Source organism: Ranitomeya imitator, chromosome 2 (assembly GCF_032444005.1).
Source record: "Ranitomeya imitator isolate aRanImi1 chromosome 2, aRanImi1.pri, whole genome shotgun sequence".
In the NCBI taxonomy this organism is placed as follows: Eukaryota; Metazoa; Chordata; class Amphibia; order Anura; family Dendrobatidae; genus Ranitomeya; species Ranitomeya imitator.
The window spans coordinates 373,404,140-373,432,017 of record NC_091283.1 but is presented as its reverse complement, the minus strand read 5'-3'; the positions used below and the strand labels follow the sequence as shown (position 1 = coordinate 373,432,017).

The window sequence follows — 27,878 nt, the reverse complement described above, 5'->3', positions numbered from 1 at the left end:
TTTCCTTCTTTTGAGATGCATTTAATTCATTTTCGGCCACTTGTACTGTTATGATGCGGTGGTCTAGGAGCAACATGGAACGAGCTCTGAAGGAAGTGGTAACTGTACTGACCGCAGTCCCTAAGCTCAACACAACACTAGAAGTAGCCGTGGAATGCTCCTAACTCTCCCTAGGCATCTCGTCACAGCCTAAGAGCTAACTACCCCTAAAGACAGAAGCAGGAAAACTATCTTGCCTCAGAGAAAATCCCCAAAGGATAGATTAGCCCCCCACAAATAATGACTGTGAGTGGAGAGGGAAAAGACATACACAGAATGAAACCAGGATGAGCACAGGAGGCCAGTCTAGCTTGATAGATAGGACAGGATGGAATACTGTGCGGTCAGTATAAAACACTACAAAAATCCACGCAGAGTTTACAAAAAAATCTCCACACCTGACTAAAGGTGTGGATGGTAAATCTGCTTCCCAGAGCTTTCAGCAAGACAGAATTAATTCATACTGATAACGCTGGACAAAAATAGAAAGCACTGAACGGATAAGTCCACAATCTGTGAACAGAAAAGCGCAAGCAAAAACTTAGCTTTGCAGAACTGGTCAGGATAACAGGGAAATCCAAAGAGATGTGAATCCAACCAGGAACCATTTACAAGTGGCACTGGCAGAAGAAAGAGCCAGGCTTAAATAGCCGAGCAGAAGAGACGATAAGTGGAGGCAGCTGATGACAGCTAACTCCAAGGAGCAGCCATACCACTTGAAACCACAAGAGGGAGCCCAAGAGCAGAACTCACAAAAGTGCCACTTTACAACCACTGGAGGGAGCCCAAGAGCGGAATTCACAACAGGGGGCATCATACAGTGTGAAAATTACAGTGGGGGGCCATCGTACAGTGTGGGGATTACAGTGTTGGAGCCATCAAACAGTTTGGGGGCTACTAAGGGGTCAGTATACTGTGTGGATGGTACTATACATTGAGGTGGCATTATACTGTGTATAAGAGCATCATACTTTGTATAGGGGAGCTGTACGGGGGAGACTCGGGACATTATTAAATGTAAAGTGGGCACTTATTGTTTTAGGGGAACTCAAGTTACTGTGACTATCAAAGAGGCACACAGGGAAATATTACTTTCTAGGGGAAAACATATGGGCACTGTTTTCTAGGGCACTTGCACCCGGCATCACTATATTACAGAGGGTTGCTTTAGAATTTAGAAGGCACATAGAAACACACAGCAGGTGCAGTAATAGCGACACATATGGCAGCAGCGGCTCAGTATTGGGATATCGGCAGGATGAGGAGTTTGTGCAGGTTGGGAATAGATGGTGATGGGGCTGGAATGTGAGAAGTGAAACGTGTCTTTGTTGTATTCTCTGCAGCCGAGTCCTGGGTGGAAGAAATTGTCATGTCGGTCTGGGCCAGATGGAAAAGACGGGAAAAATGAACGATTCCATCAGAAAGAATGTCAGCGGTAAGTCATTGTCTGCAACTGTACTGTAATCTCTTATATGTTCTGTAGGACTGGTATTAACCACTGACCATATGGCGGTAATATCCATGTTGGTCTTTATATAGAGATTATATTCAGTAACAGCGTGGTCATCTGCTGAGGTTCTCTTCCACTGTTAGGGAGCGTCACCCAGTTGTAATCAAGGTTACCTGGTTAGGGGCCCACTCAGAAGCTTCGCCCCCCCGAACCAAAACCCAGCTACGCCTCTGCTTGATAATCAACCCGGCTTGGACTAGCATGTTGGGCCCCTGTGCAGGAATGGGCAAAAAAAAGCTGGTATAACGCATTTCATGGTTCTCATTAATAAAATAGATGATTAATTACCAAACAGGATCAGACAGGCTCACCAAGTAACAGGTGATGCTCCCAGTGTGCTTCTGTGCAGGACTGAATGTGACGACTAACATAAGCAATGTTTGGCACAGCCAACTCCCCAAAACTTTACAGGACTTACAAAGTAAATATGCCCCTATATGTTCCCACACACTAAGATACCCTTTTCACGGTGCTCTTCAGTATGATGCAAATGTGCCCCCCACCACACACAATGTGATGATATTGGGTGTGGACACATATGTAGCAGATGGTGCCGGCTTAGAAAACGGTGAATCCTTGCAGAGCACAGTGCGCTTGAGTTATTCAGTTACATAGAGTGATTGCAGACTTATCAGTTTAGGCTGGACAACCTCTTTTAATGGTGATTTTGTTAAGGTCCCAATAATCAATACAGGGATGTAGGAAACCATCTTCTTAGTCACGAAGAAGCTGGCACTAGTAGGAGAAGAGGACTTAAGGTTGAATCCCTTGGCTAAGTTTTCTTGGATATATTCCAACTCGGCACAAGCCTCTGGCAGGGATAGAGAATACACCCGGCAATGTAGTGGAGGAGTGCCTGACTGAACATTGATGGAACAATCGGAAGGTCTATAGCTTGGCAAAATCTATGCCTTCTTTTCACAAAAGATGTCTACAAAGTCATGATAATAGGTGGGTAGGGAAGAAATGTTCGACGGCATGGAAGGTGAGCCTTGAGCAAGACCTTGACAAAGCAGTTGGTAACACAAAAAGGTTCCCACAGAAGCTTCTGGCCACTGGACCACTTTACAACCAGCATGTGTAAACGCAACCATGGAAGGACCAGAAGAACAGTGTTTACTAATTGATGGATGATATTAGCTGCGGAGCCAAAGTCTAAATGAGATGCCGTAGAGAGACATGTCTCTCTCCAGACCAGGATGACCTCAGTCAAGCGTTTTTGAGAGCAATACTTCTCACCTAGGGTCAACTCTCCGGCGCACCCTAGGTGCTAGAGTTTCACGGCCTCATTGTGCACTGACTAACATAATGCCATTTGCGTCCACAGTACATGCATTCGTTCTCTCTATACCTTCGCTGTCTTTCATAAACAGAAAGTTTGGCCCTTTTTAAATTGGCTCTATAACAGGAGGTATGGCTTGCGGCAGCAAGGGGTACTGGAAAGTGGGTGCTAGCTTGGGTTATCTGCCACTAGAGGAAACTTGAGGTTGCTTCAGAGCTCACTCATGGAAATGGAGATCATTGCTAGTAGCCAGATGTATAAGAGCATCCAGGAAGGATGGAAGATCTCTGCCTGCCAATTTATCCTTAGTATGACTGGACAGACCCTGCCAGAAGGTTGCCACCAGAGCCTCTTCGTTCCAAGCCAACTCTGCAACCAGGGTACAGAAGTGTAAAGCATACTAAGCCAAGGTGTTGGTGCCGTGTCTTAAGAGTCAAAAGGGATGAGGCCACTGACAAGGTATGGCCTGGTACCTCGAATACCGCTCGGAAACTCCCTAAGTCGGGTGTCTCTGAACCCCCATGCTCCCAAGGGCTTGTTCACACACAAGAGAGACCATAAGTGCAATCTTGGTTTTGTCTCGTGGAAACAGATGGGTATGGAGCATGAAGTGGCAAAGTTGCAACTCTCCTTTGGGTCTCCATGGTAACAGGACAGAAATGAAAGATGGAGCTTAGCTGCTCCAACCGAAGGTGAAGCTTTAGGTAGTTTTCTGTTAAAGAGGATGTCAATCCTAAGGAAGGATGACCTGTCACCATAGAGGCACATGACAAATAGGAGTTGTTATCACATTAATTGCCTGGTCTTGGCACTCATGTTCCTCATGCAGGACTTGCCTGTTCAACTTAGAGTCTCTAGGTCCTGATTTGTTAACAAGCACTGAAACTTTTATATATTAATTGTATGTAGTAGTAAGGGCTCATACTCATCTACAGTTAAAATTGAATGAGTGCAATCCGATAAAAAATCGGATTGCTCTCTAACGGTTAGTCAATTATTCTGTTCATCTATGATCTGCGGACCATGTGTGTGCCGTCCGATTTTTATCCAAAAAGTATTGTTTCTCCTTGTGGAGATCGACATGCTAAGCATGCCGAGATGAGGAGACTTAAAGGGACACTGTCACCTGAATTTGGAGGGAACAATCTTCAGCCATGGAGGCGGGGTTTTTGATTCACCCTTTCCTTACCCGCTAGCTGCATGCTGGCTGCAATATTGGATTGTAGTTCATTCTCTGTCCTCCGTAGTACATGCCTGCACAAGGCAATCTTGTCTTGCGCAGGCGTGTACTATGGAGGACAGAGAATGAACTTCAATCCAATATTGCAGCCAGCATGCAGCCAGCGGGTAAGGAAAGGGTGAATCAAAAACCCCAAAACCCCGCCTCCATGGCTGAAGATTGTTCCCTCCAAATTCAGGTGACAGTGTCCCTTTAAAGCCGCAATGCTCCTCTGGGTAACATGCTAATTATGCAAATTGTCTCTTCAGTGAGGAAGAGAGCCAGAACTCTAGTGCCATCTATTGGAAGGTAGCAATCCTACAAGTCAATGTTGACCCTTTAACGAGCCTTGTCACATGACTTAGGATAATAGCCAAACCAGAATCTCAATTTGCAGACACTGTGTTTAGGGGCAGTACCCAGATTTTTACTCATCCATTTCATCAGCCAAGTACAGAAAATTCACAACTGTCAGAATAGATTAGATAGAATAGATATATACGTAGAATAGATAGATGTCAGTGACATATATAATTGGTGCAGTGTGTGTGTAGCTTAATGTACATGTGTTTAGTTAAAAAATAACTAAAAGAAAAAAATGGTGTTGGTTCCTTCTAATTTTTCTTAACCAGCTGAGGGAAAGTTGACAGCTGGGGGCTGATGTTTATAGTCTATGAATGGGGTAATAAACATGGAGCTTCTAAGGATATTAATATCAGCTCACAGTGGTCTACTTAGCCTTTACTGATTATTAAAAAGGGGTTCCCATTATAATTAATGACCAGCATAGGCTAGGCTGCCAGCTGCGGACTAGTCTAAGAAGGGGCCATGGATATTGGCTCCCTCCCAGACTAAGAACATCAGCCCTCTGCCGCCCTAGAAATGGCACATCCATTAGATGTGCCAATTTTGGCGCTTAGCCTCCTCTCTTCCCACTTGCCTTGGTGCGGAGGAAGTGAGGTAATAGTATTGGGGTTAATATCAGCTTTGTAATGTTAGCTGACATCAAGCCAAGGGGTTGGTAGTGGAGAAGTGTTAATAAGACGCCCCCATTACTAACCCCATAGTCAAATGTAATAAAGACACATACAGAGTAAAGTTAATTGAAAGAAACAGAGTCTTTTATTTGAAATAAACACTCCCCACCCTCTTTTACCCATTTATTAATGTAAAAATAAAAAATAATAAAACACCATATCCCTCACCTATCCATAGATAACCCCTATCTGATGGTGTCCCATGAAGAGTTCCAGCTCTGCTACATCTGGGTGGTTTGTAGAGCGGTGGCTTGACGCGAGCGCTCAGTAAGGCAGCAAGATCACATTGAGACTAGTGATGAGCGAATATACAGTGCCTACAAGTAGTATTTAACCCCCTGCAGATTTAGCAGGTTTATACATTTGTAATTAACTTGGCATTGTGACATTTGGACTGTAGATCAGCCTGGAAGTGTGAAATGCACTGCAGCAAAAAAGAATGTTATTTCTTTGTTTATTTTTTTTAAAAATTGTGAAAAGTCTTTTCAGAGGGTCATTTATTATTCAACCCCTCAACCCACCAGAATTCTGTTTGGTTCCCCTAAAGTATTAAGAAGTATTTCAGGCACAAAGAACAATGAGCTTCACATGTTTGGATTAATTATCTCTTTTTCCAGCCTTTTCTGACTATTTAAGACCCTCCCCAAACTTGTGAACAGCACTCATACATGGTCAACATGGGAAAGACAAAGGAGCATTCCAAGGCCATCAGAGACAAGATCGTGGAGGGTCACAAGGCTGGCAAGGGGTACAAAACCCTTTCCAAGGAGTTGGGCCTACCTGTCTCCACTGTTGGGAGCATCATCCGGAAGTGGAAGGCTTATGGAACTACTGTTAGCCTTCCACGGCCTGGACAGCCTTTGAAAGTTTCCTCCCGTGCCGAGGCCAGGCTTGTCCGAAGAGTCAAGGCTAACCCAAGGACAACAAGGAAGGAGCTCCGGGAAGATCTCATGGCAGTGGGGACATTGGTTTCTGTCAATACCATAAGTAACGTACTCCACCGCAATGGTCTCCGTTCCAGACGAGCCCGTAAGGTACCTTTACTTTCAAAGCGTCATGTCAAGGCTCGTCTACAGTTTGCTCATGATCACTTGGAGGACTCTGAGACTGACTGGTTCAAGGTTCTCTGGTCTGATGAGACCAAGATCGAGATCTTTGGTGCCAACCACACACGTGACGTTTGGAGACTGGATGGCACTGCATACGACCCCAAGAATACCATCCCTACAGTCAAGCATGGTGGTGGCAGCATCATGCTGTGGGGCTGTTTCTCAGCCAAGGGGCCTGGCCATCTGGTCCGCATCCAAGGGAAGATGGATAGCACAGCCTACCTGGAGATTTTGGCCAAGAACCTCCGCTCCTCCATCGAGGATCTTAAGATGGGTCATCATTTCATCTTCCAACAAGACAACGACCCAAAGCACACAGCCAAGAAAACCAAGGCCTGGTTCAAGAGGCAAAAAAATCAAGGTGTTGCAGTGGCCTAGTCAGTCTCCTGACCTTAACCCAATTGAAAACTTGTGGAAGGAGCTCAAGATTAAAGTCCACATGAGACACCCAAAGAACCTAGATAACTTGGAGAAGATCTGCATGGAGGAGTGGGCCAAGATAACTCCAGAGACCTGTGCCGGCCTGATCAGGTCTTATAAAAGACGATTATTAGCTGTAATTGCAAACAAAGGTTATTCCACAAAATATTAAACCTAGGGGTTGAATAATAATTGACCCACGCTTTTATGTTTAAAATTTATAAAAATTTAACTGAGCAACAAAACTTTTTTGTTTGTAAGATTTATGCATCTGTTAATAAATCCTGCTCTTGTTTGAAGTTTGAAGGCTCTAACTTATTTGCATCTTATTAAACCTGCTAAATCTGCAGGGGGTTGAATACTACTTGTAGGCACTGTATGGATTCTGAACACAGATTTTATCAAGTCAACTACCCCTTCCAATGGTTCCCAATGTTCACACACTAAAACTAAATCTCCGAGCACTAAAAAAAATACTTGGAGGATCCCTGAGAATGCTCGGGAAATCTCGAGTGAGAACCCCCCCTGCAGGGTCTAGTGCTGACGTAAGGTCACCGGATGTCAGATGGATGGAGGGTGAGGAAAATCGCATTGTACTCAAATGACACTCGTCCTACTTTTCAGGAACAACATTGGACCTATTTGATTTATGCTGATAAATTTGAGCTCTAAGAGGAAAACTCTGATATCATAGAAACTTATGCTCCGCATATGTTGTACCCACACACTGCTCCGCTCCGAACACCTCATACACACACAGCTCCACTCCGAACACCTCTTCCATACACGGCTCCGCTCCGTACACCTCATACACTGCTCCGCTTCGTACACCTCATACACACACAGCTCCGCTCCATACACCTCACACACAGCTCCACTCAGAACACCTCTTCCACAAACGGCTCCGCTCCGTACACCTCGTACACACGGCTCCACTCCGTACACCTCATACACACACAGCTCCGCTCCTACACCTCGTACACACATGGCTCTGCTCCGTACACCTCATACACAAACGGCTCCGCTCCGTACACCTCATACACACACGGCTCCGCTCTGTATACCTCGTACACACGCGGCTCCTCTCCGTAGACCTCGTACACACGCGGCTCCTCTCCGTACACCTCGTACACACGCGGCTCCTCTCCGTACACCTCATACACACACGGCTCTGCTCTGTACACCTCGTACACACACGGCTCTGCTACATCCACACTGTAAACCCCTCCTGACCCCACATAGAAACGTCTCCTCATCCAGCACCATGACAACCAGCACAGCAGAGTCCTGCATACACTTTGGCCCCTGATCATGTGACCCCTGACTCCTCCCCTCCTGTGACCTCATCACAGGTCCTGTGCGCACAGAACAGCCATATATGTGGTGTGCGGCTCTGCAGGTGGAGGTAGGTGCTGGAGATTCCCCATTACTGGGCGGGGGCAGGGGGCAGTAACCCCTCCATTCCCGGAGATAGTGCCCGCAGCTCTGCCATGTGTATATAGATATCTGCCAACTACAAGAGCAGATGAGAGGGACAGATTGTGGGGAGTGCAGGAACAGGAAACAGCTGGGGCAGATTCGTTATTAGACACACACCAGCTGAGTCTGGCTGTCCTCACTGACTGTAATGAGCTAGATTAACATTTTGTCAAGTTTCCCATCATATGTCACATCTAAGTTCTTTTTCTGGTAAGTCATCACCTAGGCCTTCTCCTCAGTGTTCCTCTCTGACTCCAGTCCATCTTTTCCTCTCTGACCTCAGGCCTTCTCCTCAGTGTTCCTCTCTGACTGCAGGCCATCTTTGCAGTGTTCTTCTCTACCCTTAGGCCTTCTCAGTATTCCTCTGTGACCTCAGGTCTTCTTCTCAGGGTTCCTCTGTGACGTCAGGCCATCTGCTCAGCGCAAAGGTACCATCACACTTAGCGACGCTGCAGCGATACCGACAACGATGTCGATCGCTGCAGCGTCGCTGTTTGGTCGCTGGAGAGCTGTCACACAGACTGCTCTCCAGCGACCAACGATGCCGGTAACCAGGGTAAACATCGGGTTACTAAGCGCAGGGCCGTGCTTAGTAACCCGATGTTTACCCTGGTTACCAGTGAAGACATCGCTGAATCGGTGTCACACACGCCGATTCAGCAATGTCTGCAGGGAGTCCAGCGACGAAATAAAGTGCTGGACTTTCTGCAGCGACCAACGACATCACAGCAGGATCCTGATCGCTGCTGCCTGTCAAACTGAACGATATCGCTAGCCAGGACGCTGCAACGTCACGGATCGCTAGCGATATCGTTCAGTGTGACGGTACTTTAACACTCTGACCTCAGGCCATCTCTTCAGCGTTCTTCTCAGTGTGCCTTTGTGATCTCAGGCCAACTCATCATTCTTCTCTACCCTTAGGCCTTCTCCTCAGTGTGCCTTTGTGACCTCAGGCCATCTCCTCAGTGTTCTTCTCTACCTTTAGGCCTTCTCCTCAACGTCCCTCTGACCTCAGGCCATCTACTCAGCGTTCTTCTCTGACCTCACATCATCTCTTCAGTGTTCCTTTCTGACCTCAGGCTATCTCCTCCGCATTCCTCTCTTTTCATGATTCCAATGGCAGGGAATCACAAAAGGACAAGCACCAACGAGCTCTAGGGTGATGGAACCTGAGCTGACCGCGACCCTAAACCTGAACACACAAATAACAATAGCCGGGGAACGTGCCTACGTTGATCCTAGACGTCTCGCACCAGCCGAAGATCTAACTTCCCCTATTAGAAGAAACACAGACCTCTCTTGCCTCCAGAGAAATACCCCACAGAAATAGCAGCCCCCCACATATAATGACGGTGAAATGAGAGGAAGGCACATACACAGTATGAAATCAGATTCAGCAAAATGAGGCCCGCTAAAACTAGATAGCAGAGGATACAAAAGTAAACTGCGCGGTCAGCAAAAAACCCTTCAAAAAACCATCCTGTAATTACTTGAACTCATGTTCCAACTCATGGTACATGAGGAGCAATTTCAGCCCGCTAGAGCAACCAGCAGCAAAGAAACAATTATATGCAAGCTGGACAAGACAAAAATAAATCAAAACGTGGAACAAGAAAATCAAAAACTTAGCTTGTCCTGAAGATTACTGAAGCCAGAAGCTGAGGTAACAAAACACTCTGATAACCTTGATAGCCGGCGGGGAAATGACAAGAAAGCTCGGTTAAATAGGAAACTCCCAAATCCTAATAGAACAGGTGGACACCAGAGACAGCAGAACACAAATCACCCAGTACCATCAGTAACCACCAGAGGGAGCCCAAAAACAGAACTCACAACATCTCTGACCTCAGGCCATCTCATCAGCGCTCCTCTCTGACCTCAGGCCATCTCCTCAGCGTTCTTCTCTGACCCCACACCATCTCCCTAGCGTTCCTCTCTGACCTCAGGCTATCTCCTCCGCATTCCTCGCTGACCTCAGGCCATCTCGTTCTTTTCTGCCCTTAAGCAATCTCCTTGGTGCTTTGTTTCATCACACAGGAAACTGGAAAATATAGAATAGCGGTTAGATAGTGTAGTTAGAGAATGGCAGGGAGTTTTTAATACAGGTATATTAAAAAATAGCTTAGATTACGGCACTAAATATATGAGGATTTAGTATGAAATTTAGTTTGACTTCAGACCACCCTTCAAACTTTAATGATGTGCTCTGTCAAGACATAATTTTCAGAAATATCCATCTTTTTCAGGTAGGAACTGCCTTCATGTTATATTTCATGAGAAAAGAAACCTCTACATGATATAGCTCCTAACTTGTTTTCCCTTATTACCTCTAGTAATTTTGTTATTACATGGGATCTTTATGATGTTACATCATCATCTTCTTCCCATTCAGGTCCCTAAAATATTGAATCCTTTCCGTGAAGATCTTCTATAAGAGAATTTTCCTGATTGACCTGTCAAGGATGGATAGTGTCAGGAAAGAGATTGCAAAGAGGCTGTTAAACCTCACCCTAGAGATCCTCTTCCAGCTTACTCGTGAGGTGAGAGATTCTGATAACGTCACATTACATCATTCTTATCTATGGGATGGACAGAACTGGAGAGGTGAGGAATCTGGAAATGTCTGTACTGAAATTTATTAATGTGTTTTTCCATAAACAGGATTACACAGTAGTAAAGAAGAAATCTAGTGAGTGCTGTCAGGCCCCTGTGTCTGAGGGAAGGGGAAGACCCCTGAACCCAATCACTGGGCCTCCACCTTACCCCCTGATACATGAGGACATCAATGACCAGAAGATCCTAGAACTCACCAACAAGATGATTGAGCTGCTGACTGGAGAGGTGACACTGCTGGGAATGCTGGGACATATTACAGTGATGCTATGAAGGGATCTGGTTGATGATGTTATCATTGTATGTGTCAGGTTCCTATAAGGTGTCAGGATGTCGCTGTCTATTTGTCCATGGAGGAGTGGGAGTATTTAGAAGAACACAAAGATCAGTACAATGATGTAATTGTGGAGGTTCCCCAGCGCCTCACATCTCCAGGTAATTGATATGAATAAATTCACTTCTTTAATAAAAAGTGCTGAAGTAAAGCTAGTTTTACAGAATTTTCAAACACCCAGGTTCTCTAAACCTCATTAACCCCTTCCTGCCGTGGCCCTTTTTCGTTTTTGCGTTTTCGTTTTTCGCTCCCCTCCTTCCCAGAGCCATAACCTTTTTATTTTTTCGTCAATTTGGCCATGTGAGGGCTTATTCTTTGCTGGACGAGTTGTACTTTTGAACGACAGCATTGATTTTACCATGTCTTGTACTAGAAAACAGGAAACAAATTCCAAGTGCGGTGAAATTGCAAAAAAAGTGCAATCCCACACTTGTTTTTTGATTGGCTTTTTTGCTATCTTCCCTAAATGCTAAAACTGACCTGACATTATGATTCTTTATGTAATTACGAGTTCATAGACACCAAACACGTCTAGGTTATTTTTTATCTAAGTGGTGAAAAAAAATTGAAAACTTTGCTAAAAAAAAAGAAAATTGCGCCATTTTCCGATACCCGTAGCGTCTCCATTTTTCGTGATCTGGGGTCGGGTGAGGGCTTATTTTTTGCATGCCGAGCTGACGTTTTTAATGATACCACTTTTGTGCAGATAGGTTCTTTTGATTGCCCGCTATTGCATTTTAATGCAATGTCGCGGCGACCAAAAAAACATAATTCTGGCATTTCGATTTTTTTTCTTGCTACGCCGTTTAGTGATCAGGTAAATATTTTTGTTTTGTTGATAGATCGGGCGATTCTGAACGCGGCGATACCAAATATGTGTAGGTTTGTGTTTTTTTAATTGTTTTATTTTGGATGGGGCGAAAGGGGGGTGATTTAAACTTTTATATATATTTTTATTTTTTTCATATTTTTAAAAACATTTTTTTAGCTTTTGCCAAGCTTCAATAGCCTCCATGGGATGCTAGAAGCTGGCACAACTGGATCGTCTCTGCTACATAGCAGCGATCATCAGATCGCTGCTGTGTAACTGAAATGCAGGTTTGCTATGAGCGCCGACCACAGGGGGGCGCTCACAGCAGGCCGACATCAGTAACCATAGAGGTCTCAAGGACCTCTATGGTTACCATCCTGATGCATCGCCGACCCCCGATCATGTGACGGGGGTCGGTGATGCGTTCATTTCTGGCCAGAAGCGCCGGTTAAATGCCGCTGTCAGCGTTTGACAGCGGCATTTAACAGGTTAATAGCAGCGGGTGAATCGCTATTTCACCCGCATCTATTGCGCACACTGTTATGACCTGGTGGTTAGGAGCACCAGGAATGACCTGATAGTTAAACCTCAAACAGGACAAGCTCTGGGATGTGGGAGCTCTGCTGACCGCAATCCCTATTCCTATCACACACACTAGAAATAGCCGTGGAGCGCTCCTGATGCTCCCTAGGCGCCTCGTCACAGCCTAAGAACTAGCTAGCCCTAGAGATAGAAAATAAAGCCTACCTTGCCTCCGAGAAATTCCCCAAAGGAAAAGGCAGCCCCCCACATATATTGACTGTGACTAAAGATGAAAGTCACAAACGCGGAAATGAAACAGGTTTCAGCAAAGGGAGGACAGACTTACTAAATAGACAGAGAATAGGAAAGGTAGCTTTGCGATCAGCACAAAAAACTACAAAAGACCACGCAGAGTGTTCAAAAAAGACCTCCGCACCGACTAACGGTGCGGAGATGCCACTCTGCATCCCAGAGCTTCCAGCTAGCAAGACAAAATCATGATATCCAGCTGGACAAGAAAACAATGAACAAATTAGATATCAGGAACTTAGCTTCTGCTGGAGTAGACAGGTCACCAGAAAGATCCAAGAGCGAACTGAAGCAATGCAGAAACATTGACAGCTGGCATGGAGTAACGATCTAAGTGGAGTTAAATAGAGCAGCAAACCAAAGGATAAACCCCGTCACCTGTGTAAGGAACCTCAGAAGCAGCAGCTGCACTCACAGCCACCAGAGGGAGCCCACGGACAGAACTCACCGAAGTACCATTCACGACCACAGGAGGGAGCTCGACAACAGAATTCACAACAGTACCCCCCCCTTGAGGAGGGGTCACCGAACCCTCACCAGAGCCCCCAGGCCGATCAGGATGAGCCAAATGAAAGGCACGAACTAGATCGGCAGCATGAACATCAGAGGCAAAAGCCCAGGAATTATCCTCCTGACCATAACCCTTCCACTTGACCAGGTACTGGAGTTTCCGTCTTGAAACACGAGAATCCAAAATCTTCTCCACCACATACTCCAACTCCCCCTCGCCCAACACCGGGGCAGGAGGATCAACGGAGGGAACCATAGGTGCCACGTATCTCCACAACAACGACCTATGGAACACATTATGGATGGCAAAAGAAGCTGGAAGGTCCAAACGAAATGACACAGGATTAAGAATTTCAGAAATCTTATATGGCCCAATGAAACGAGGCTTAAACTTAGGAGAGGAAACCTTCATAGGAACATGACGAGATGACAACCAAACCAAATCCCCAACCCGAAGTCGGGGACCAACACAGCGCCGGCGGTTAGCGAAACGTTGAGCCTTCTCCTGGGACAATGTCAAATTGTCCACCACATGAGTCCAAATCTGCTGCAACCTGTCCACCACAGTATCCACACCAGGACAGTCTGAAGGCTCAACCTGCCCTGAAGAGAAACGAGCATGGAAACCAGAATTGCAGAAAAAAGGAGAAACCAAAGTAGCCGAGCTGGCCCGATTATTAAGGGCGAACTCAGCCAAAGGCAAGAAGGACACCCAATCATCCTGATCAGCAGAAACAAAGCATCTCAAATATGTTTCCAAAGTCTGATTAGTTCGTTCGGTTTGGCCATTAGTCTGAGGATGGAAAGTCGAAGAAAAAGACAAATCAATGCCCATCTTAGCAAAAAAGGACCGCCAAAACCTTGAAACAAACTGGGAACCTCTGTCCGAGACGATGTTCTCCGGAATGCCATGCAAACGAACCACATGTTGGAAAAACAATGGCACCACATCAGAGGAGGAAGGTAATTTAGACAAGGGTACCAAATGGACCATCTTAGAGAAGCGATCACAAACCACCCAAATGACCGACATCCTTTGAGAAACAGGGAGATCAGAAATAAAATCCATGGAAATATGCGTCCAGGGCCTCTTCGGGACCGGCAAGGGCAAAAGCAACCCACTGGCACGAGAACAGCAGGGCTTAGCCCGAGCACAAGTCCCACAGGACTGCACAAAAGAACGCACATCCCATGACAAAGAAGGCCACCAAAAGGATCTAGCCACCAAATCTCTGGTACCAAAGATTCCAGGATGACCAGCCAACACCGAACAATGAACCTCAGAGATAACTCTACTAGTCCATCTATCAGGGACAAACAGTTTCTCCGTTGGACAACGGTCAGGTCTATCAGTCTGAAACTTGTGCAGCACGCGCCGCAAATCAGGGGAGATGGCAGACAAAATTACCCCCTCTTTAAGAATACCCGCCGGCTCCGGAACACCCGGAGAGTCAGGCACAAAACTCCTTGACAGGGCATCAGCCTTCACATTCTTAGATCCCGGAAGGTATGAAACCACAAAATCAAAACGGGAGAAAAAGAGCGATCATCGAGCCTGTCTAGGATTCAACCGTTTGGCAGACTCGGGATAAGTCAAATTCTTGTGATCCGTCAAGACCACCACGCGATGTTTAGCTCCTTCAAGCCAATGTCGCCACTCCTCGAATGCCCACTTCATGGCCAACAACTCTCGATTGCCAACATCATAATTGCGCTCAGCAGGCGAGAATTTTCTAGAAAAGAAGGCACAAGGTTTCATCACCGAGCCATCAGAACTTCTTTGCGACAAAACAGCCCCTGCTCCAATCTCAGAAGCATCAACCTCGACCTGAAACGGGAGCGAAACATCTGGCTGGCACAGCACAGGGGCAGAAGAAAAACGACGCTTCAACTCCTGAAAAGCCTCTACAGCCGCAGAGGACCAATTGATCACATCAGCACCTTTCTTGCTCAAATCAGTCAACGGTTTAGCAACACTAGAAAAATTAGCGATGAAGCAACGGTAAAAATTAGCAAAGCCCAGGAACTTCTGTAGGCTCTTCACAGATGTCGGCTGAGTCCAATCATAAATGGCCTGGACCTTAACAGGGTCCATCTCGATAGTAGAAGGGGAAAAAATGAAACCCAAAAACGAAACCTTCTGAACTCCAAAGAGACACTTAGACCCCTTCACAAACAAGGAATTCGCAGGAAGGACCTGGAACACCATTCTGACCTGCTTCACATGAGACTCCCAATCATCCGAAAAGACCAAAATGTCATCCAAATATACAATCATGAATCTATCCAGGTACTCTCGGAAGATGTCATGCATAAAGGACTGAAACACAGATGGAGCATTAGAAAGCCCGAATGGCATAACCAGGTACTCAAAATGGCCCTCGGGCGTATTAAATGCTGTTTTCCATTCATCGCCCTGTTTAATTCGCACAAGATTATACGCCCCTCGAAGATCTATCTTGGTGAACCAACTAGCCCCCTTAATTTAATTCGCACAAGATTATACGCCCCTCGAAGATCTATCTTGGTGAACCAACTAGCCCCCTTAATCCGAGCAAACAGATCAGACATCAGCGGCAAAGGATACTGAAATTTGACTGTGATCTTATTAAGAAGGCGGTAATCAATACAAGGTCTTAAAGAGCCATCCTTCTTGGCCACAAAAAAGAACCCTGCTCCCAATGGTGACGACGACGGGCGAATATGAACCTTCTCCAAGGATTCCTTTATATAACTCCGCATAGCAGCGTGCTCTGGCACAGATAAATTAAACAGTCGGCCCTTAGGAAACTTACTACCGGGAATCAAATTAATAGCACTATCGCAATCCCTATGAGGAGGTAGGGCACTGGATTTGGGCTCCTCAAATACATCCCGGTAATCTGATAAAAACTCAGGGACTTCAGAAGGAGTGGAAGGCGAAATTGACAACAATGGAACATCACCATGTACCCCTTGACAACCCCAGCCGGACACAGACATAGATTTCCAATCCAATACTGGATTATGGACCTGTAGCCATGGCAACCCCAAAACGACCACATCATGCAGATTATGCAACACCAAAAAGTGAATATCCTCCTGATTTGCAGGAGCCATGCACATGGTCAATTGCGTCCAGTATTGAGGTTTATTCTTGGCCAAAGGCGTAGCATCAATTCCTCTCAATGGAATAGGATACTGCAAGGACTCCAAGGAAAAACCACAGCGCCTGGCAAACTCCAAGTCCATCAAATTCAGGGCAGCGCCTGAATCCACAAATGCCATAACAGAATAGGACGACAAAGAGCAAATCAGAGTAACGGACAAAAGAAATTTAGACTGTACCGTACCAATGGTGGCAGACCTAGCGAACCGCTTAGTGCGCTTAGGACAATCGGAGATAGCATGAGTGGATTCACCACAGTAAAAACACAGTCCATTCCGACGTCTGTGTTCTTGCCGTTCAGCTCTGGTCAAAGTCCTATCACACTGCATAGGCTCAGGCCTATTCTCAGAGAACACCGCTAAATGGTGCACAGCTTTGCGCTCACGCAAGCGCCGATCGATCTGAATGGCCAAGGACATAGACTCATTCAGACCAGCAGGCGTGGGAAATCCCACCATGACATCCTTAAGGGCTTCAGAAAGACCCTTTCTGAAAATTGCTGCCAGGGCACATTCATTCCAGTGAGTAAGCACAGACCACTTTCTAAACTTCTGACAGTATACCTCCGCTTCATCCTGACCCTGACACAATGCCAGCAAGATTTTCTCTGCCTGATCCACGGAATTTGGTTCATAATAAAGCAATCCAAGCGCCGGAAAAAACGCATCAACATCCCGCAATGCAGGATCTCCTGGCGCAAGGGAAAATGCCCAGTCTTGAGGGTCACCACGCAACAAAGAAATAATGATTTTTACTTGTTGAGCGGGGTCACCAGAGGAGCGGGGTTTCAAAGCTAGAAACAGTTTACAATTGTTTTTGAAATTCAGAAACTTAGATCTATTCCCAGAAAATATATCAGGAATAGGAATTCTAGGCTCTAACATCGGATTCTGAACCACAAAATCTTGAATGTTTTGTACCCTTGCAGTGAGATGATCCACACAAGAGGACAGACCTTGAATGTCCATGTCTACACCTGTGTCCTGAACCACCCAAAGGTTTAGGGGAAAAGAAAGACAAAACACAGTGCAAAGAAAAAAAAATGGTCTCAGAACTTCTCTTATCCCTCTATTGAGATGCATTAATACTTTGGGCCAGCTGTACTGTTATGACCTGGTGGTTAGGAGCACCAGGAATGACCTGATAGTTAAACCTCAAACAGGACAAGCTCTGGGATGTGGGAGCTCTGCTGACCGCAATCCCTAATCCTATCACACACACTAGAAATAGCCGTGGAGCGCTACTGACGCTCCCTAGGCGCCTCGTCACAGCCTAAGAACTAGCTAGCCCTAGAGATAGAAAATAAAGCCTACCTTGCCTCAGAGAAATTCCCCAAAGGAAAAGGCAGCCCCCCACATATATTGACTGTGACTAAAGATGAAAGTCACAAACGCAGAAATGAAACAGGTTTCAGCAAAGGGAGGCCAGACTTACTAAATAGACAGAGGATAGGAAAGGTAGCTTTGCGATCAGCACAAAAAACTACAAAAGACCACGCAGAGTGTTCAAAAAAGACCTCCGCACTGATTAACGGTGCGGAGATGCCACTCTGCATCCCAGAGCTTCCAGCTAGCAAGACAAAATCATGATATCCAGCTGGACAAGAAAACAATGAACGAATTAGATAATATCAGGAACTTAGCTTCTGCTGGAGTAGACAGGTCACCAGAAAGATCCAAGAGCGAACTGAAGCAATGCAGAAACATTGACAGCTGGCATGGAGTAACGATCTAAGTGGAGTTAAATAGAGCAGCAAACCAAAGGATAAACCCCGTCACCTGTGTAAGGAACCTCAGAAGCAGCAGCTCCACTCACAGCCACCAGAGGGAGCCCACGGACAGAACTCACCGAAGTACCATTCACGACCACAGGAGGGAGCTCGACAACAGAATTCACAACAGCACCCATGTCAGCTGTAGAAAACAGCTGACATGTTGCGACTTTGATGTGGGCTCACCGCTGGAGCCCACATCAAAGCAGGGGACCCGACATGCACCGTACTAGTACGAGGCATGTCGAAAAAGGGGTTAAAGGGTTGAGTGTGACTTGTAGGATCGCTATTTCCAACAGGTGGCGCTATACAGTTCAAGTCCTCTTTTTCTTTGAAGAGGCAATTTGCATACTAAATTTCCCAGAGGAGCATTTGACGGTGAATAAGCCTCCTTACCTTGACAAGTCAAAGCTGGTATGCCACTCTCCACAAGGAGAAACCTTACCCCTTAGACCCCAGTCCAGAGCCTCTCAGCTAGCCAAATCAGTTCTCATGCTTCACACTGACGAGGGCCAACAGCCCGAAACACAGTGTCTGCGAATTGAGATACCGATTTGGCATTTTATCCTAAGTCATATTGCAAGACTCGTTAAAGGGTTGATTGTGACTTGTAGGATCGCTGCTTCCAACAGGTGGCGCTATAGAGTTCAAGTCCTCTTTTTCTTTGAAGAGACAATTTGCATAAACCTATATAATGAGTCTGGAAATATGTTTACATCATTTTGTGATGGCTATGATAATAATTGTATTTTTTTATTTCTATTGCTCCAACATATTCCACAGTATTTCACAATTCATAGGGGACTTGTACAGACAATAAGGATATGAGAGAGTAACACATAATTCTACACATACTAAGAGAAGTGAGGGCCCTACTCATAATCTTAGAATGTATGAGGAAATAGATGAAACCACCAAAGGTGAATGGTAAAAAGTGTGGTTAAGCCATCAATTTAACAACGGGGTATTCAAATAACTCTGCATGAACTGGTCACCAGCACAGAGTGCTAGTAAGTGTATGGAGGGTGTATAAACAGATAATGCCAGATTCTGAGGAAAATTTAATAAGGACAAAGAGGAAATAGTTAGTTTGATACTGGTAATTGTCTATACACTGTGTTCCAAATTATTATGCACAAAGAGTTTAGGAGTGATAAGGTTAGAATTTTTTTGTTTGTCATTTAAACTCATTGATGGTGATGTGTGTCAGGGCTCTTTATATCACTGAAAGCGATTGCAGATACCTGTGCAAATTAGTTTGGCAGGTGTGTCCAAATAAAGGCAAGACTACTTAAGAAGGCTGTTCCACATTATTAAGCAGCCTACATTTTTGGCCAAAATGGGAAAGAAAAAGGATGTGTCGGCTGCTGAGAAGCAACAAATTGTGGGCTATAAGACACAAAAGCGCACAGAGAGGTCAAAAAATACTCTTTTGTAAAAAAGCCACAGTAAATAAGCAAGTGCTAGTCAAAAAATAAAAAAATACAGGGTATTTAGTTAATACGTTTTTTTGCAAAAAAAAGTATGTTAAGCTGCTCCACCAATCGCCAAGGTATACCCATAATAGAGCAGTACCTGAAGGGTACCCTGAAGGGGTAAAGATGAACTTCATGGGTGCGTGGCCTAGCAGGCGATGTGAACAGACGTGCAACAGAGCTCTCCCGCTTCATTATCTCTGTATTAACCCCTTAGAGGCGCCGCCGAGCGCAAATCATACTCTCAGGAGTGCACATAGTCCCGGGGAGCGAGGTGTGACATGAAGGAACGGAATCTTATCTGAGGATGACACGCAGGAGACAGAAGGAGCCGGCAGCTGCGGGAAGCTCACAGGCCCAAGATGGTGCCGAGGCTGCAGAGGAGGCGGCGAGGGCAAGCGCTGCTTATCAGAGGAAAATGGATGTGATCGCTAAGTTGGAGCGATTTGCCAGGTCAGAGGAGGCTGTAAATCTGCAGTCAGAGGCTGGAAGTGTGGAGTCTGGAGCAGCTGGTGCCCCCGGAGATCAGCAGGAAGGAGGGGCTCAGCTACAGTGCAGTGGGTCAGACCAGGGATCTCCTACCAGGGCCGCAGGAGCTGTTCTGTCTGCACAGTCTGACATGCCAGAAATGGAGGAGCCGACTCTGAAGGACATATTTTCAGTGGTGATGTACTGTAAGTCTGCCCTGGGGGCTCTAAACCTACGAGCGGATGAATTAAAGTGAGAGATGGTCGCTTTAAACTCTGCTATGCGTAAAGTTGAAAAGAGAGTGGAAGTGGTGGAAGAAAGGGTTGGGAGTGCAGAAGATCGGATTGGTGAATTGTTAAACAGGGAAAAAAAGTATATTCAACGTATTGCTGATCTGGAGTTTAAGACTTATGACCTTGAAAACCGATCCCGCAGGAACAACCTAAGGATTGTGGGGGTCCCAGAAAAGGCGGAAGGGAGCAACCCCACGGCTTATATTGAGGCATGGCTAAAAAACGCTGTGGGTGGAGATGGCCTTACTAAGATGTTTGCCGTTGAAAGAGCGCACCGTGTGCCCACCAGACCCCTCCCCCCCGGCTCGGCCCCAAGAGTTATCTTGGCTAAAATTCTGAACTATCAGGACTGAGACATTTTGTTGAGGAAAGCCAGGAATGGTGATGAGCTGACCATTGATGGTAATCGGGTCTCCCTTTATCCGGATTACTCTGCGGCGGTCCAAAAGCTTCGGATGAAGTTTGGAGAGGTCAAGAGGAGGTTGCGAGACTTAGATGTCCGTTATTCAATGATTTACCCAGCTAAATTAAGGGTGGTGGCTCTGGATCGGGTGCATTTTTTCCAAAATCCAGAGGAGGCGTCACAATGGCTGGATCTCAATACTAAGCATGTCAGAACGGGGCAGACCCGCTGAAACTGATTTAAGTGCTACTGAGGCAATTGTTAACCCTTCACTGTTATGTTTGGTTTGATAGTTAACTGGTACTTATGCTGTGACTTTATGGTATATTGATATCATCAGGTTGTGTTCGGCGGCGCAACGGAATTTGCATTTTGGCTATGGTGGGCGGGGGAGCTGAAGGAACGCAGAGTTTTTATCGTTAGGCTGTGAAACAGCGTTCCCAGATCTCAAATTGAGAGGGAGAGTTTATTTTTATATTCTAAGAGTAGAGAGGAGTTGGTTGGGCTTAAGAGAGGGGAGAGATAGAGTTATTTCAGTTGGGAATTGGGGATGGGGGGGGAGGAGGGAGGGGGTGGGAGTTGGGGTTGAGACCTTAGGGAGCTTGAACTCATTCATTGTTTCTATAAGCTACAATGGGTGGGGAGGTTAAAATCCTAAGTTGGAATGTTAAGGGCCTTGCAAATGCTACTAAACGAACAGCTATTTTCCAATATGTACTGAAACAGAGGCCTTCAGTGATATGTCTGCAGGAAACTCACCTAGTGAAGGAAAAGGTTGCTATTCTACAGAAGAGATGGGTGAGAAAGGCGTATCACTCAACGTTCTCAAATTATGCCAGAGGTGTGTCAATTTTGATACACGTTAGTGTTCCGTTTGAAGAGATTGAGGTAACCACCGATAAAGACGGCCAATTTGTGTTTTTAGTATGCAAGATATTTAACAGGTTAATTTGTATTGTGTCAATTTATATTCCACCACCATATTCCAAGAAAAAGATACAGGAAATTCTGGAAATTACGGGTAGGTGGGATGGGGTACCCCTCCTTTTAGTGGGGGATGTGAACAATATATCTAATGATCACTGGGACAAGGGTAGACATGCGGAGTTGAGAAGTGAAGGGAACTCTACTCCTTTTGGAAATTATCTAAGAGAAATAGGATGGATAGATTTGTGGCGGGTGCGTAATCCTAGGACATATGCCTACTCATGTTATTCAGCAACATACGGATCTTTATCTCGCATTGATGTGGCTTTGGGAAATGGGGGGGTGAATAATCTAATACATGAGGTGGAGTATAGGCCTAGAGTAATATCGGACCATAGCCCAGTACTGGTCTCGGTACAAATGACAGGGAAGAGTGGTCTGACGGGGTTGGGATGGAAATTTCACCCCTCCTGGCTACAGTATTTGGATATGGAACAGGTGGGAACTGAACTCGGGGAGTTTTTCAGGATTAATGAAGGGAGTGCGGGGAATCTTGTAGTGTGGGACACCATGAAGGCATACCTGAGAGGAATTTTATTCCGGGACATCTCGAGACATAAAACTAAGTCTAAAATTCAAGACAATGCAGTGATGGAGGAGCTGAGGGTGGCAGAAGAGACACTGGCCTCTCAGAATTCAAGAGAAGCACAACTTCGTATGAGGGCGGCTCAGGTAGCGGTCGATGAACTCCATATGCATAGGGCAGATAGGTTGAGAGCCTTTCAAAAGGAAACATTTTATTCTGAGGGAGAGAAGGTGGGACATTTGCTCTCGGTGGTGGTTTCTGCGCAGCGGTATTCTTCACATGTATACTCCATAAGAACAGAGGAAGGTAAAACGGTTACTCAGGGGGGGGGAAATTTTAGACGTTTTTCGGAGATTTTATAGTAAAGTATATTCCTCTAGGGTGGATAAAAGTCCTGAGGAAATGAATAGTTATTTGAAAGAGGTTGACTTACCCAGACTAGGTAGAGAGGAAAGGGAGTGGATGGATAGACCGCTTGGGGAGGAAGAATTGAAGGCGGCTTTGGCGGATATGGCGGGGGGCAAGGCTCCGGGAATGAACGGTATCCCAGTAGAGGTTTATAAAATTCTTAATGCAGAGTTAATGCCCAAATTGGAGCGAGTGTTCTCTGAGTCGTTGGAGAGGGGAGTTCTGCCCCCATCAATGAGAGAGGCCATTGTGGTGGTTATTCCTAAAGCTGATAAAGATCCTCAACAGCCGGAGTCGTATAGACCAATTTCACTTCTAACGGCTGACATAAAGATTTTGGCGAAGGCCCTGGCGAACAGGCTGTCCCAAGTGATCGATAAATTGATTCACCCAGACCAGTCTGGCTTTATGCCCAATAAATCCACAGCAATTAACTTGAGAAGGCTATTTTTAAATATGCAAATTCCTGCAGACAATGCCGGAAAAAGAGTTGTGGTGTCTTTAGATGCCCACAAGGCCTTTGATTGTGTGGAGTGGAGTTACTTGTGGTCGGTACTGGATCGCCTGGGGTTTGGTCCAAAATTCATCTCCTGGGTTAAGTTGCTGTACTCGTTCCCAACGGCAAAAATTAGAGTCAATAATAATTTGTCAGAGAGTTTCCCGCTGTTTAGGGGTACCAGACAGGGGTGTCCGCTGTCCCCGTTGCTCTTCGCTCTGGCCGTGGAGCCGTTAGCGGCTAAAATAAGAGGTGCTCAGGAGGTTAGAGGTTTCATCTATGGTAGGAGGGAAGACAAAATTGCATTATATGCTGACGATATTTTGCTGTTCCTGGAGGATTCTGAAAGGTCCCTGTGCAATGCGGTTGCTTTGATTGAGGAGTTTGGTTGGTTTTCGGGTCTCACAATAAACTGGGATAAGTCTTGTATGTTGTTGATTGAGGGGGACAGTATGGGCAGTGGAGAGAGGGCGATAACCACGAAATTAAAGATTGTTCAAAAATTCAAATATTTGGGTATTCAGATTGCTCTTCCTCTAACTACCTTTGAGGAACTGAATTTAAGTCCGTTAATGCAGAAAATTCGTACCAAGATTGCGGCATGGAACAAATTACATTTATCGGTGGTTGGTAGGGTGAACCTCTTAAAGATGATTGTAATGCCACAGTTGTTGTACGTGCTACATAAAGGTACCGTCACACTAGACGATATCGCTAGCGATCCGTGACGTTGCAGCGTCCTCGCTAGCGATATCGTCCAGTGTGACAGGCAGCAGCGATCAGGCCCCTGCTGTGCTGTCGCTGGTCGGGGAAGAATGTCCAGAACTTTATTTGGTCGCTGGACTCCCCGCAGACATCGCTGAATCGGCGTGTGTGACACCGATTCAGCGATGTCTTCACTGGTAACCAGGGTAAACATCGGGTAACTAAGCGCAGGGCCGCGCTTAGTAACCCGATGTTTACCCTGGTTACCATCCTAAAAGTAAAAAAAAAACAAACACTACATACTTACCTACAGCCGTCTGTCCTCCAGCGCTGTGCTCTGCACTCCTCCTGCTCTGGCTGTGAGCGTCGGTCAGCCAGAAAGCAGAGCGGTGACGTCACCGCTCTGCTTTCCGGCCGCTGTGCTCACAGCCAGTACAGGAGGATTGCAGAGCACAGCGCTGGAGGACAGACAGCGTTAGGTAAGTATGTAGTGTTTGGTTTTTTTTACTTTTAGGATGGTAACCAGGGAAAACATCGGGTTACTAAGCGTGGCCCTGCGCTTAGTTACCCGATGTTTACCCTGGTTACCAGCATCGTTGGTCGCTGGAGAGCTGTCTGTGTGACAGCTCTCCAGCGACCAAACAGCGACGCTGCAGCGATCCGGATCGTTGTCGGTATCGCTGCAGCGTCGCTAAGTGTGACGGTACCTTAACTCTCCCATTTGGATTACACAGTGCAGATTCCGTAAGATTAGGTCTTTGTTTGGGGAATTAATATGGGGAGGAAAGAGTCCTAGGTTTAAACAGGAGATACTTCAGAGGGCCAAAACAGAGGGGAGTCTTGCACTTCCTAATCCATGGCTATACTTCTTAGCAGCACAGTGTCAACATCTCAAAGGATGGGGGGAGGAGGCAGGGAGTGTGCAAATACCTAATAGCTTGAGGTTCTTACTACAGGCAGACATTTTGAGTGACAGTTTGGAGGGAGGACAATTCAAAAAAATGGGTTCACAGGGGTGCACTATCAGATTAATTCACAGAGTATGGGAAAAAGTCAAACTCATTAGGGAAGTGAGTGGGTTCACCAGATTCTCACCTATTTGGGACAACATTTATCTACCGGAATTTAGGCAGAGGGAGGGTTTTCACTTTTGGTCTGCAGCAGGTATTAAACGGCTGGGGCAGCTGATAAGTCAGGGCAGACTTAAAATATTTGAGGAGTTGCTGGAAGAATTTCAGTTGCCACGGTCTGAATTGTTCCAGTATAATCGTATCTCTCATGCTTATCAGGCACAGAATAAAAGGAGAGCCATAGTGGTACAGATTGATCTCATGCTCGACTATATTCTCAAGAATAGCTGCACGAAGGGGGCGATTTCAGAAATATATGGGTTTCTACTTTTTTCTTTCCTGGAAAAATATCCCATCCGAGCCAAATGGAAATGGGAAGCTGAATTGGGAATAATTGACAATGATAGATGGGAGTCGGTCCTAGAATATGTGCCCAAGGTATCAATGAGTGAACCAGGCAGGCTATCACAGTTATTCGTAATCCATAGGGCCTATAGAACCCATGACAGGTTGTTCAAGGCTGGGCTTAGGCAGAACTCGGAATGCCCTCGGTGCTCACAATCCCAGGCGGGGATATTGCATATGATGTGGCAGTGCCCTAGACTGTCCTCTTTCTGGATAGTTGTTTTAAATCGCATTGAACTGGTGTATGGATGTTCTGTCCCTAGGGTTCCACTGACTTGCATATTGGGATATGTGGAGGAAATTGTTACGGACAACATGTTGAAAATAGCTATTGCACGATTGTTATTCATTGCTAGGAAATTGATCGCCAAATTTTGGATTAGAGAGGAACCTCCAACAAGAAGAGACTTTCTTAAGCAAACGGAGCATATACTTACTTTGGAGAAAAGTATCTACACCAAAAGGAATAAGCTGGACATCTTCCACAAACTGTGGCAACCGTGGATGGACTTGAATTAGGATGATAAATGAGAATATAGGGAGCCTAGTATTCAATGGAAATATAACGGATGTTTATTCAAATGTTTGTATGATGATGGGAAGTGGGGTGGCTCTGGCTGAGGTCTCTGGGGTTATCTGTAAATGTTTAATGAAACATTGTCATGAGAAATATTCTGATTGTTTATTCTTTGCGGATAATAAAAATCTATCTGATAAAAAACAAAAAAAAGATGAACTCCATAATCTATGTGGAGTTTCTAAAACAACACTTCCTGCCATGGTTCAAGAGGAAGAACCGTGCTTACCGCAGCAAGATCATTTTCATGCATGATAATGCACCGTCTCATGCGCAAAAAACACATCTGCATCTCTGGCAGCTATGGGCATAAAAGAGGACAAACTTATGGTGTGGCCACCATCTTCCCCTGACCTCAACCCCATTGAGAACCTCTGGAGCATCATAAAAACGAGTGTCTATGATGGCGGGAGGCAGTTCACATCTAAGCAACAGCTCTGATAGGGTATTCTGTCCACATGCAAAACAATTGAAGCAGAAACCATCCACAAACTGACAAATTCAATGGACGAGAGCGTTCAGAAGCTTCTTTCGAACAAGGGGTCCTATGTGCAAATGTAACATCACCTAGAATAAAGTTTTCACTTTAAAACTGTTTGATTTTATATTGTAATAAGCTGATAATGCTTAGAACTTCACAATTGACCATTTTTTTTGTTCAAAATTAAATAAAAAAGGTTGAAAACTCTGCTGTGCATAATAATTTGGAACATGCATTTTGAGTGTCTTTTGTTTTTTTAAAAGATACTGTTTTCATAGGCAGTTTGTTCCAAAACATTGCAATTATACTAGAATAGTAGATGACTGGAAAATAACAATGACTGCAATTCAGATGGGTAATTTAGAGAAAATATGAGGAAATATTATTTGCATAATAATTTGGAACACAGTGTAGTAGTTCACTCGAGAACTGGCGCAGCACAGGAGACGTTTTGGAGAAAGCAGAAGAAGGTTCCGATTGTTAGGGTTGATAGTCTTAGGTCATTAGTGAAATAGAGAGCATAGTGAGTGTGATTGAAATGAGGCAGAAGATGTTGTATGGCGCAAAACTGTGGCAAGCTTAGAGCGTTAGACTAGTAAGTTTATATTGTATTCAATAGCGGAAGGTCAACCAGTGTAAAAAGTGGCACAGGGTGAAGGCATCATTGTAGCCCTTTTCTTATTTACTGCATTATTCCCATGTCCTGTTACGTATAAATATATACCTTTTCAGATTTTGTGTTATACTATGCCTGATGAAGAGACCTGAGTCGTCTCGAAAACTTGCTATTTGTTACCTTTTAATGGCTAACCACTGAGGACTCTCAAATATTAATATTTTACAATCTAATGGCTAACACGGTACAAAGATATATTTTTCTTGTATTATGAGCAACAGTAAGAATTTTTGAACAGACAAAGGTAAGAAAATGTCAAATTCTAGAGATGTTTTTGAGATACAGGTGACATGAGCAAGTGAATGATCGGATATAGGTAGTAAAAGAAAGATCTGAGTCAAATGTAACCTCAAGTGATCGGGCATTCTGCTTGGAAATTGTGGTGAAACCACACATGGAAATGGTAATATTGGTTTAGATAAAGTAGTAGAGGGGGAAAACACAAGGAGTTCAGTTTTTGACAAATTCAACGTTAGATAGAGGAAAGACATAAAGTTAGAGACGACAGATAATCATTGATATTTTGTAGTCAGTGAGATGAGGAGGAGGGGAAGAAAAGCCAGCAATTGGTACACCAAAGGAGCTGTCAGATTGGTAGGAGGAAAAACAAGAGAGCAGTATCATTGATGACAATAGCGCGGAGCATAGTGAGGAGGAGCTGGTGACTCAGTGTCAAATGCTGCAGAGAGCTCCAGGAGAATCAGTAGAGAGTAGTGTCCATTAGATTTTGATTTTAGTATATTACTAGAGACTTTAGTAAGTGCGGTCTCTGTAGAGTGTAAAGAGCGGAAACTG

General features: G+C 45.2%; 1 protein-coding gene across 1 annotated transcript in view; it reads left to right on the top strand.

The window, feature by feature from the left end:
• Window positions 1–7,963: 7,963 nt before the first annotated feature.
• LOC138666608 (oocyte zinc finger protein XlCOF8.4-like) overlaps window positions 7,964–27,878 on the top strand; it is a 147,041-nt gene continuing 127,126 nt past the window's right edge. Inside the window, exons 1-2 of the mRNA XM_069754805.1 lie at window positions 7,964–8,021; window positions 10,488–10,635. Of these exons, the coding sequence (XP_069610906.1) occupies window positions 10,558–10,635 (78 nt within the window). The 5' untranslated portion in view covers window positions 7,964–8,021; window positions 10,488–10,557. The remainder of the gene's footprint in view (window positions 8,022–10,487; window positions 10,636–27,878) is intronic.